The following is an 11775-nucleotide window of genomic DNA, read 5'->3' on the forward strand; positions in this document are numbered from 1 at the left end:
AGTCCAAAAATTGGGCCGGCCCACGATCAGCATCATCACCTAGCTGAATTCACTCTGTATGCCGCCTTTAGGGTTTGGTATTGCCTGCAGCTGTTTACACTTTACACAAAAGCTTTCAATCATTCCTTCTCCAAACGCTTCCTTTCGGTCTGAAGTTCAAGGTACTGTTCCAATCTCTATTCTCAATTCAATCAATCGACTTCTTGATTAGATACAAACATTCGGATGCTGAGAAAACGCAAGAAAAGTTTGAATCATAGCTTTTTCACCATTTAGGGCTCGAGAATACAGAATTTGCACTCTGCCTAAAACCACATGACTCTCTGGATTAGTCGAGGTTTATTTTTTTCTTTTCAAAAATTTTATTTGTTTTGGGTTGTTGGCTGCAAAGAAAGTGAGAGAGATATAATAGTAGTCAAAATGTTGTTTTCCTTTATTGTTCTTTGTATTCTTGGTACTGAAACAGAGGGTCAGATTTCATCTAGTTGGAGTATAAATTGGGAATGCTGTTGCTGGATTTTTTATTTCTAGGATGTCAATTTGAAAATCAAACCTGTTTGGATCACAGCTCATACTGAAATTTTTTGTTAGATTAACGGGCTCTGCTATTTGGGAATGGTTTCTTCTATATAAAAGTTAGATACAGAGAAAATATGAAAATAAGGAACTAAGATTTGATTTGTAAAATCTTCACATACCATGATTCCAGAATACACAACAATGCCTCCTTACGAAAATTCTCTTTTTCTTTCTTGCTATTTCCTCTTTTCTTTTTTGGAAGCAAAAGATGAGATATAACATAGGAATGAAAATGTTGTTTTTTCTCGTTTTGCTATTTTCTTGGGACCAAACAGAGGGCTAGGGTTTCTCTTAACTTGTCGGTGTTATTGTTGAAAATTTTGAATTTTAGGATTTCATTCTGGACTACAACTCAAGCTAGAATTCTTATAAAATTGATTATCTGGGAACGTTGCCTTGTGCAGTATATATATATAATTTGGCTTGGATAAAAATGGTACCTACCATGTTGCCAATGAATCCCATTGTAAATGGAAGCCTTTGGAAGAAAGAAAGAGCAAGTACAAAAAAGTAAAAACCCTTATCTTAAAAAAGGAAAAAGAAATAAATAAAATGTATTTAATTTAACCAGTCATAACATAAATAATAAAAGGATGAATTTATTATGATCTTCAAGGTGAATATATTAATGATTGTTGTAGTTTAATAATAAAATATGAAATATGAGGGTAAATAAGTAATATAATATGGGTACTTTGGGGAGAAAAAGGTCTGCACACTCTTCATACTTTTATGTATAGGTAATTAATTAATAATGATTATAATAGTTAAATAATAAAGATGTGAAACATGAGGGTGATGGTTGGCCATTGTCATAGCTTAGTTGGTTTTCACTAAACCAGAGAATCATGGTAGTTCAAAATATCTGTTGCACAACTATCATTTGAAAATACAGCATATAAAAAAAATGCTTAAAATGCTCCTTTTTTAATATTTCTGTGTTTCAGTTAGGATTTTTTAAGCCTTCTTTGTTGTAGTGCTGCATGCAGTGGTATACATGGGTTACCCTTTGGTATTTCATACACTGATATACAACATATGGCACTTTAGAATCTGCTAAATTATGTTCATTGTAATATACAATCAATATGATTATAATGTATAATCAGATAATCTAAGTCAACTTCAGAATAATGATTAATGCTCTGTTTTGGCCCTTTGCAATAGCAGAGTGTTTTAGAGTTGCAGTATTATTATTGAATGTTGAATGCATTGACTGCATGTCACTTAGCTCAGAAGCAGTCTTGAGCAACACCTTGTGCAGAGACCTTTGTGTTTTATGCCGTTCACATCTATGATTTTAGAAGTAATCCTTCATAACTGCAGGAATGCATAAATTGTCAATATCATAGTTATCCAGTCTATTTTTCTTGTTGCAGTTAATCATGTTGAAGATAAAAACTCCCAAATCAGGAAAAGCTAGACGAGAGATTGAAAAACGGGCCCCCAAACTTGTGAGTGTTCTACAATTTGCTTTGACGTTCTTGAAATTTCATTCTGCATTTGTTTAGCAAAAATGAACTAGTGTATTCTTTTTCCTTTTCCTTAAAATATGTATTGTTCAGGTTGAAAGTGGGAAGAAAACTCTGATACTTCAAGGTACAAAGACTAGCAATGTATTGAATGCTGTGTTGACTGAAATTTATCATCTTAAGAAGGATAGTGCTGTGAGATATACGCGGAAGAATGAAAACATCAGACCATTTGAGAGCGGTGGTGAAACTTCTTTAGAGTTCTTTTCTCTCAAAACTGATTGTAGCATCTTTGTGGTAAGCAGAAACCTATGCAGCTTTAGAACCTTTTTTTTCCTGTTTTCTGTTGAATGTATTGTTTTGAGTTTGTTGCATTTTAAAGACATGGATTGTCAACAGAGGGTGTTCAAATGGCTGTCAGTTGTTGTCTCATGACAACTGATCAAACTTATATGCTTAATACCAAGTCTTTGGATGGAGTTATCCCATCCAAAGGGGATGGAACCTATTTTGCTTCTTATGCCTGCTGCTAGTGTCTATTTGCATAGATGTACATATTTGAATTTATATTTACTACACATGGAATGCATGTTGTTGAGAGTGAAAAATACTGATTAGCTTTGACAGCTATTTCTTAACTTCTGTTGTAAAGCTTGTTAGAAAATTTTTAGAACTGATTAAATGATGAGCATCATAAATTCCAAAAGATATAATGATATCTGGTATTTTATTACATTATCACACAATTTTTTCCACAGCCTGACCTTTATAAAAGAATAAATAAAAAGTCAAGTTATACATGAAAGGGGTTGATTTTCCCTTCTCAATGTGTTAAGACATATAGTTGATGGAATGGCATTTTAACAAAAGAAAAAAGGAAAAAGAAAAAGAAAAAGAACTTCCCCCTCTTCTGCACTATTGTAATTTCTCCATATTCTGCAGTCAAACTGCTTGAAGAATGAGATGAAATGTTGTAGTGTATCTTTTGTTCTGATTTCACTTTTAAGATCAGAATATGGTCTCACATGCACATTCTTGCACATTATGGATTCATCTTCCCCCCTTGAAATACTAGTAGAATCAATCTCCTTACAAAATAATTGGAGTATATTCTGAGAAATTCTTATTAGGGTTCTTTTGTTTACTCTGGATTTTTTTAATGTAAATATCTTAATATACTTCTGTGGCTTCTGTTTTGTAGTTTGGTTCTCATTCAAAGAAGCGGCCCGATAATCTTGTTATTGGGCGAACTTACGATCATCACATATATGATCTCGTAGAGGTTGGTGTTGAAAATTTTAAAAGCATGGAGTCATTCACATATGATAAGAAACTATCTCCAAAAGTTGGTTCAAAGCCTTTCATTGCTTTTATTGGAGAAGGATTTGAGAGTGTAGATGAGCTGAAACATTTGAAGGAAGTTCTGCTTGATCTGCTACGAGGAGAGGTGAATTTCTTCTGCTCTGTCTGTTCCTTTGATTTGAATTAAGAATTGTTTTAACAGAAACAAGATTTGATTGATGCAGGTTGTGGAAAATTTAAATCTTGCTGGTCTAGATCATGCTTATATTTGTACAGCTGTGTCTTCAAATAGGGTATTCTTTACTCACTGTGCAATGCGGCTGAAAAAGTCTGGGACAATAGTACCTAGGATGGAACTGGTAGAAGTCGGTCCTTCCATGGATTTGGTAGTCCGACGGCATCGCCTCCCTAACGACAGCGTAAGGAAAGAAGCTATGAAAACAGCCAAGGAACAGCCTAAAAAGAAGGTTGAATGACTTAAACTTTAATTTTACCATTGACATATTTTTCCCCCCTCAATGTAAATAAAATCACATATCTTGTAATGATGAATAATGTTTGTTGCTCGCAGGTGAAAAATGTTAGCCAAGATGTAATACAAGGAAAAGTTGGGAAGATATATGTTCCAGACCAACAGGTAGAGAAGAATAGAACTAGTCTATTTTTAAGCTGTCAAACCCTTTTTTTAATATTTAAAATGTTCACTAATTTCTCTAATTTTTTCATGGGCCATGTGTTGTCATTGGTGGGGATGCAGCTATATCCCTCGCAGACATCATTTTCTGTTATATTTTTTCTTGAGTCTATTTTAATGACTTTTGGCTGCATTTAGGTTGGAAGCGTGGCTCTACCTTACAAAGCAAAGGGACTAAAACGAGAGCGTCGTGAAGCTAAGATGAAACATGAGACAAATGATCGAGCACCAAAGAAACAGAAGGAAAATTCTGAGTAACTCTGTTTGGCTCTCTACCAAAAGATACAGATTTTGAGTAACTCTGTTCAATCTGTCAACTCCAAGGATATTCATGTCCACGTTTCTCATTGCTCAGAACCCTTTTACCTCTTTTTGACTGCTTGAAATTCAGGCATTTTGTCTAGAGACCAACCGCATTTGCTGCCTTCTGTTTTATTTGGTTTAGATGCTGAATTATCTGTCTTATTATCATCCATTACTGTATTGTAAATCAATTTAAACAACAGGTTTTGATGTTTTTTTTTAATGATCATGATCACTGAGTCTCTTAACCAACTATTCATTTCTCATAAAAGTCTGGTTCCTCCACTGAGTGTGCTGATTTTACCATGTTGGATGAGAACACCATTTTGATAAGGTCAGGACTGAAGTAATGGAGATGAGCTTTTAGTCTGTCTCATTACATCTGAGTGAAAATTCTAAAGGTTCATTCAGTGGTTTCTTTTAGTTGCAGATCCATTCTTTGCCCGTTGACTACCACTAGCTACTAAATAGAATCTGGGTTTCAGTTTTATTTTTTTCTTTGTTCTGAAAAATGAATATTAACCTAAAATCCAATGCCGCTATTAGAGATGGGATTACAGCATAGATCAGAACTCAATGTTGCTCCAATGGATGGGGTACATTGTGGCTGAGATTTTGCTATTGCTCTTTGAACTATTTTTACATAAGGTAATTAGCCACCTTTATGACTTCTGAGGGTAGCCTGGAAGGTATCGTTAGAGAGAATCTAATCTAGAGACTAGGGTTAGGGTTACACCTCAAGTGAGTCAAGCTAGTTCACAAGTTAAATCCAATTTCGATGAACCATAACATGATTGCTACATAGATTAGACATGGTATCTGCAAGAAGTAGTAAATGGCATTTTGAATATTATACAAATGCACTCATACAGGACAGGATCCACTCGCTTAACAGCCCTGTCACTCTGTTCATTACCCCTGGAAGGTTGGTTGCTTCTAACATTCAGGGCTTGATGCTTCCAACAAAAAATATGTGGACCATCAATTCATCCAATTCTGCAGAAATAACCAAAAGTAAATTAGCTTATTGACCCCTGAGGCAACTTGAGGACCCATACCAAAAACCAAATATGTGTCTAAAAGATCCTAAGCTATCCAGACACACAGTTAATCAAATGACGATATTAGAAAGGATGGGAAAAGGTATAAAGTGACATTCACAAATAGGACAGCCATTAGCCAGATTGTTGTGATATAGATAAAGGGGATAGATAAGACTAGGTCCATGTGCCTTACTTGTCTTCGAGTCTTATGATTCAGAAATTAGCAAAGAGACTATTACATGTATCTTGAATTCTATGCAATAACAACCCCCTTCCCCAACACCCACCAATCCTGTCTTTGTTCTTTTCCAGCTCAGCTATGTGTGGAGGCAATGCCCAATCGGTGCGTGAGCACCATTAGTTTTATTCCCAGTTGAAAATTTTATATTGCAGGCTTTCTGGATAGAAATCATAGAACCACAAGTAATTTCTCACTCAGAAATCAACAGTTTTTTCATGTTCTTCATCACAGGTTCATTGTGTTTGTTTTGTCTTGTTCCCTATACACAGAAAACTCTAATTTAATCATCTGTGTCAATGGAAATAGTCATCAACATGACAAGCCACATAAATTATTGGGCTCAGGTTTTTGTTGTTCTTTCTGCTTATTTTGCTTGTTTTTCCATCTTTTTTTTAATGATCCGCAATTTGGAGGCAATCAATGCAACTACTTGCTGAAAATAAATGCATTTACAATATGCCAATAATAGACCTGAGAAGACCTAGCAGTTAGAGAACAACAATCCTTTGATTATTTCCCACTTGAGAAATGAAAAGAGGAAAAATAAAATAAAGAACTAAAATATAGCTTGAAGAGCGAGTAACCATAAAGAAAGATGTGAATGATCCAACACCTGAGAAGAAAGCAAACACAATGTATCACATCAGGCCAGTTTCTGGAGATGCACATAATTATGATTCTTTATTTTTCTTTGAAAAAGAGAGAGAGAGAAAATATTGTTCTCCATTCCCTGCTTTTCAACGTATTACATGCAAGGCTAACTCCTTAAACTGAATTAAAGTTTTATAGTTTGCCCACCATCTAAAAGAATCCTTCCATCTGAAGGCAAGCAAGACAGTCCACCTTCCAACTTACTGCACAAGATAAAAGTAGTAAGGCAACTATAAGGTCAAAATAACCAAATTGCAACAAAAGATATCTTGCACTAGACATGCCAGAGAGGAAATTGAAAATGCGGAACCAAACAAAACTGGAGATTGACACCTTATCTCACGGCATAAATACCTGCAGAATTTCATGAACTTAAAAAGCATATGTTAGCGAGAAAATCTACTAGCTCATATGACTATCCACCTAATCATAGATGAATTAGCAGATGAGAAATGAATTAATGAAATTTTGGAAAAAGAAGAAAGAAAAGAATGGAAGCCAATAATGAAATGAATATATTTATAGATAAAATTTCCAATTTAATGGCCAGCCAACTAAAAATTAACTGGCATCAAAAAGGGCAAAGGAGTGCTGAAGCAATGAAGCCCTATGGATATGTATTCTTGGAAGTATAGTCCTTTGGCTGGTCTGCTTGATTCTCAGGTGCATTAAAAGTGGATTCATCAGCTGCCCATCTATCAATTCCCAAACCTTCTGCTGCTTGCAGGGAACCTAAATCCCAGATATCTGATATCCCACCTGTGAGTCCTAAGTCTGGAACATCATAGTTGGTAACATTACCCCATAACTCACCACAAGAACTAGTCATATCACCACTGTCGTCAAAGCCCATGCTCCATATATCCGCTTGTTTTATAATGCCGTCAATCCCAGGGGACAAGAATTCAGGAAAAGCCTTCTCCTTTGCTGAATCATCTATGAAAGACAGATTATAGTTGGTGCTTCCTTCTGGTTGGGAACTCACTAGATTCTTTCCTTTAAATACGAGATCTACAGGTCCCAAACTGGCCGCTTCCTCTCTGACCTGCTCTGGAGCTTTAATAAGTTTATGAGCTACTGCTGCTAGTTCATCTGATGAGACTTTCCCAGTTCCGAATGGCACACTTTCCATACCTAAATCCAGTTTCCCTGCAATAACTTGTAAGCAATCATTGGGAAATTGTTCACATGAGTCTGGATTTGAAGGTGGGAATAAGGAGGATGTAATCAGATTTTCTGAACCAGGTCTGTACTTCACAATCTGCCCTCCCATGGATGAGTCTGATTTACCAGGTTCAAGTTGCTGATGCTTGACAAACTTCCTCATCATCCTTGGCACACCAATATCTCTTTGGTCGTCCTTGGGCAAAAGGCGGGCTAAAAATTCTGGGTTCTGAAGCAACTTTGCCAAGAATGAGACCATTTTCTTCTGCCTCTTCTCTGCTGCCTGGATCCTTTCATTAACTACTTCCATTTGGTGAATTGTTCCACGATGCTGTTGCTGCAATTCTATAACCTCCTGCATCAACAAACTCTTCTGCTTCCTTAACCTCTCTACCTCACTTTCCAATCCTGACATTGCTATTTCAGAAGAAGGCCCAGCATAGCTTCCAGTGTGCTGGGATAGAGGTGACTTGCGCCTACGGATGTTCTTCAAGAGATGCCTCTTCCCTCGCATGAAACCTTCATTGGCAAACTCCCACTTATCAGAATCAATCTTGCGGAAACCCTGAATACAGTACCCCGAGTGATTCAAGAGTGAATGGATAAGAAAAGAAGTTCCAAAAGGAAAAAGATAGTTATGATGATACATATACAGTGACTTCATCCCACAAAGCAAACTGATTTGTTGATTTTCATGTGTAGTAGTCGAATTGCATTATATATAAACAAACAGTAAATTGTCAATAAGGTTTCCACAAGAAGAAGTGAGATTTAGAAAATGTGGTTAACTTGTCATAACAAATTTTCCACCTGAACCTGAAAAGGGTGGAACTCCAGCTCCAAGACACATTCAAAGGGGTAGGGCGTTCTCCTGTTCATGGATATGAAGAGGGAAATAATTGCTTCTCAGGCCTAACTATGAACTGACGAACCAAGTACCTATTTCATCTTCTTAAATTCCACTATTTTTGAAAAAGAAAAGAAAATGTACAAATCTAAGCCTAACAGAGGACCTGATAGACAAATCACAGAAAACCTCGAGGTAACAGATGACACAAAGAACCCATTAACAGTCACATTACATAAACTACAAAGGAAATAGCACATCTCCATCTGCATCTGTATTATCCTCTGTTTTCTACTATAGACCCAAAGCCACGAAATAAAATCTAAAGCATTTCAAAGCAAAAGACTTATATCCACACAGACACCACTCTCCAACTCAAGTTCATTCACAACAAAGCAAGAGAAGAGGATACATCAGCAATGCTCCAGACACCAAGAAAGCTCATATATTTTGTACATTTTGATTACTACCAAATCCGCCTCAGCAGCATCTACATAGATTCGATCATGGTCAAATCCAATTACATAAAGAACATAAAATACAAAATACAGAAATAAAAAACAATACAGAAAAAACAAGAAAAATACAGAAAATTTTCTACATACAGAGCACAGCAGCCTTTGAAGGCCGCGTTACAGCAATACCCACATAAGTATTTAGTTGCCGAACAAAACTGGAGAAATTGTTGTGCTTGAAATTTCGAGGAAGTACAAGCCTGGAGAACTCCACAGGGTCCCAAACCACAAAGCTCTCGCCAGTAGGGCCCCACGAAACTATGGGGTCCAGCAAAACGTCATCCACAATGTCAAAAGTCTTTGACAAAAACGGTGGAATTGGATTGTCCTGTAGACAATCAAGAGGCTGAGGAGCACCAATTTCCTCTGCTTCAGCTTCAGCCTCAGCTGCAACCCCTCCAGTCACAATGGGTTCACCTGAGAAAGGTGGTTCCAGAGAAGAAATGGGTCGAATTTGTAGTAAAGGAGACCCAGAAGGGAATGGTTGTGAACCCACTGAAAACGGTTCCGTTTTGGGTTGGACTGCCTCAGTGGCAGGCGCCTCAGACTGATAGGGAGGTGGAGGGGATTCTTGCCGATCCAAATAGGGATTGTCTCTCGGATTCATGGATTCAGGGAGGGGTTGGATTTGGCGTAAGCTATAGACACAGAAGTAGAAAAAAATCCGCAAAGAAAAATGTTGGGTGAGGCAAGAGGATTGGAATTTATAAGGTGAGTTGTTAGTATGACAGGTCCACAACCGACTTAAGTGGTCGAGAAAAATCTTATGACAGAAGGCGGTGGTGGCGGTGGTGGGTCTTTCGCTTCTTCTGTTTGGCCGTCGGCTGTTGTTGAGATACGCGGGGAGGGCATTTCCTGGCCGTTACTATCGTTGAGGATCTGTCTGTGGGCTCCACCTTCTCAGATTTTTCTTTGCCCGCCCCATTCTCTTTGGACTCATTTTTAGGTCTTAACTATTCTCGGTTTGAAATTACTGTGTTTTCCTTGCTTCTGAAGTAACGCCATCACCCAATCACATCATCCTCTTTCTCCTCCTCGCTGTCATTATTATTTTTTTCTATATATATTTTAAAAAATTAACCCCTTTTAATTAAAAGGTACCACTTTTAACTATAATATAAAAATATATTTTTTCAATATCCATCGAAAACGTACCACTGATCCGATTGTGCTATTTATATATTCTTCGATCCTTTAATTTATATCATAAATTTATTTATTTACATCATTCAATGGTTTAGATTTTTATTTTACATATTTAATGGTTTAGATTTTTTCTTCAATTAATACTGTTACAATACCTTAGTTTTTTTCCTATTGTTTTACCTTTTATGATTTTAATAAATTATTTTTCATAAAAAATTTTATGTTTTGTGTATGAAAAAAAATTTTAAATTTCTCAGGCAATCAAATTATAAAACCTTTCCCTTTAAAATATTTTGATGTGTCAAACTCGGGTATAATGCTATATGGGTTAATTTTATTTATCTTTTTTACAATTTGAATTGAATACACTTTAAAATATTATCAAATAGTTATTTTATCCTCTTTTTATTGATTGCTTCTTTTGAAAGTAGAAAGTAAAGGAGGTTTTTAACGAAATTTGAATGGTATGAAATTAACACACGGAGATCACGGAGATGGTCTTTTTTTAAGTCACCTTAAAAGCCATAAATAAGCAGGGCGGGGCATATATAGTGAAGGTTTAGTAGGGTGATTGGGGGACCAAATTATTAGATTCATCAAAGAAATCATAGTCAATTACGGTATTAGGATTTGGTGCATGTACCAAACACTTTCCATAATAAAAGACGACCCCCACACAAGGTGGTCCCCCATCCCATGCCCAAACAACAATGCGACTTGGTTACCAACTCTCTTTCGTTTATAAGCACAAGTTTTGGGAGATGGTTGGAACTTGGAAGGAGGGATTTGGATGCCATGGTAGGTGAGGCTGACTCTCACTTTCAACGCATATTTGATATTTCAATATTTATTTGACAGTTTGGGGACCAGCATAGCTGAGCTTTCCTCAAAATTTACTTCCAAAAGAACTGCCTTGTCTGCTTGCCAAGCTCACGCATATTTCTTCATTGTTGTTGGTCGCTGTAATCAACACATCATCCAATTTTAATCTGTTTTTGGTTTTTACGATGTTAAATCTTTTCAATTTTCTCAAAAAAGAAGAGTTACGTAGAAATGTTTTTGAAAATAGTTTTCAAAAATTAGTTTGGAGAACAGTTTCTTAAAAAATAGTATTGAGAATATTTTTTTTTTAAATAAAAAATTGATTGAAAACTTTGAAATATTTTTACCTTGTTTTTTATATTTTTAAAAACAAATTTTATATGTAATACTTTATTTTTCACATTTATTTTATATTTTTAAAACAATCATTAGAAAAAAAAATTGAAAACTACTAAAATACATTTTTTTTTAAAATCATATTTTTTATCTTTAGATTGTAAAAATTGCTTTTTATTTCTCTCAAAAATTAGAAAACCGCCTTTTAAATAGGTGGATAAAATTTTTCCCAAATTTGTTGGTGACTAATAAGGTGCTTATTTAGTTTTCATTTAATACATTTTCTATTTTTGTTTTTAATATAAAAAATCATAATAAGTTTATATAACTTATAAGAAGTTTTAGAGGTTTATAGTAAAAAATTATTATCCCAGATTTAAAAAAAAAAATTAAATGATTTTTAAAGATATGATATAAATTATTATTATTATCATTATTATTGTTTTTTGTATTAGATGTTTTGTATATATGTGAAAGTTTTTTACTTAAAATAAAAAAGGGTATAAAACGGATACTCAATGTCAAAGGCTCAAAATATTAAAAGCTAGTTTTCAGGGTTCAGGGGCTCACAGCCAGCTCTTCAACCAAAAAATAAGGGACCAATCTATCTGATCGTAATGATTGCTTCGAGCAGAAGCAACTTTGGACCTAGCGCTGTGC

At 35.4% G+C, this 11775-nt stretch overlaps 2 protein-coding genes across 8 annotated transcripts; one reads left to right on the forward strand and one right to left on the reverse strand.

Moving 5' to 3' along the window:
- The first annotated feature begins 58 nt into the window (after positions 1-58).
- LOC117920487 (ribosome production factor 2 homolog) lies at positions 59-4605 on the forward strand. Its single transcript, XM_034838057.1, has 7 exons — positions 59-161; positions 1959-2033; positions 2145-2348; positions 3253-3498; positions 3578-3820; positions 3925-3990; positions 4186-4605. Exons 2-7 carry the CDS (start codon positions 1965-1967, stop codon positions 4303-4305), a joined length of 948 nt encoding a protein of 315 aa, XP_034693948.1. The 5' UTR covers positions 59-161; positions 1959-1964; the 3' UTR covers positions 4306-4605.
- Positions 4606-5113: 508 nt separating this feature from the next.
- Positions 5114-9704, reverse strand: LOC117920485 (heat stress transcription factor A-3). 7 transcript variants are annotated; one of them, XR_004652251.1, is made up of 3 exons: positions 8945-9704; positions 6433-8014; positions 5114-5346 (listed from the first exon to the last, which is right to left on the reverse strand). XR_004652251.1 is itself a non-coding variant. In XM_034838054.1 (3 exons), the coding sequence occupies exons 2-3, from the start codon at positions 8326-8328 to the stop codon at positions 6893-6895; spliced, it is 1185 nt and encodes a 394-aa protein (XP_034693945.1). In that variant the 5' UTR covers positions 8329-8786; positions 8945-9029; the 3' UTR covers positions 6297-6892. The 7 variants fall into 7 exon arrangements, 5 of the variants coding, with proteins under 5 accessions (XP_034693945.1, XP_034693944.1, XP_034693941.1 ...); XR_004652252.1 differs by lacking the exon at positions 5114-5346 and adding an exon at positions 6123-6247; XM_034838054.1 differs by lacking the exon at positions 5114-5346 and adding an exon at positions 8266-8786 and having other exon boundaries at positions 6297-8014; positions 8945-9029.
- Positions 9705-11775: the final 2071 nt, after the last annotated feature.

Source organism: Vitis riparia, chromosome 8 (genome assembly GCF_004353265.1).
Source record: "Vitis riparia cultivar Riparia Gloire de Montpellier isolate 1030 chromosome 8, EGFV_Vit.rip_1.0, whole genome shotgun sequence".
Lineage (NCBI taxonomy): Eukaryota > Viridiplantae > Streptophyta > Magnoliopsida > Vitales > Vitaceae > Vitis > Vitis riparia.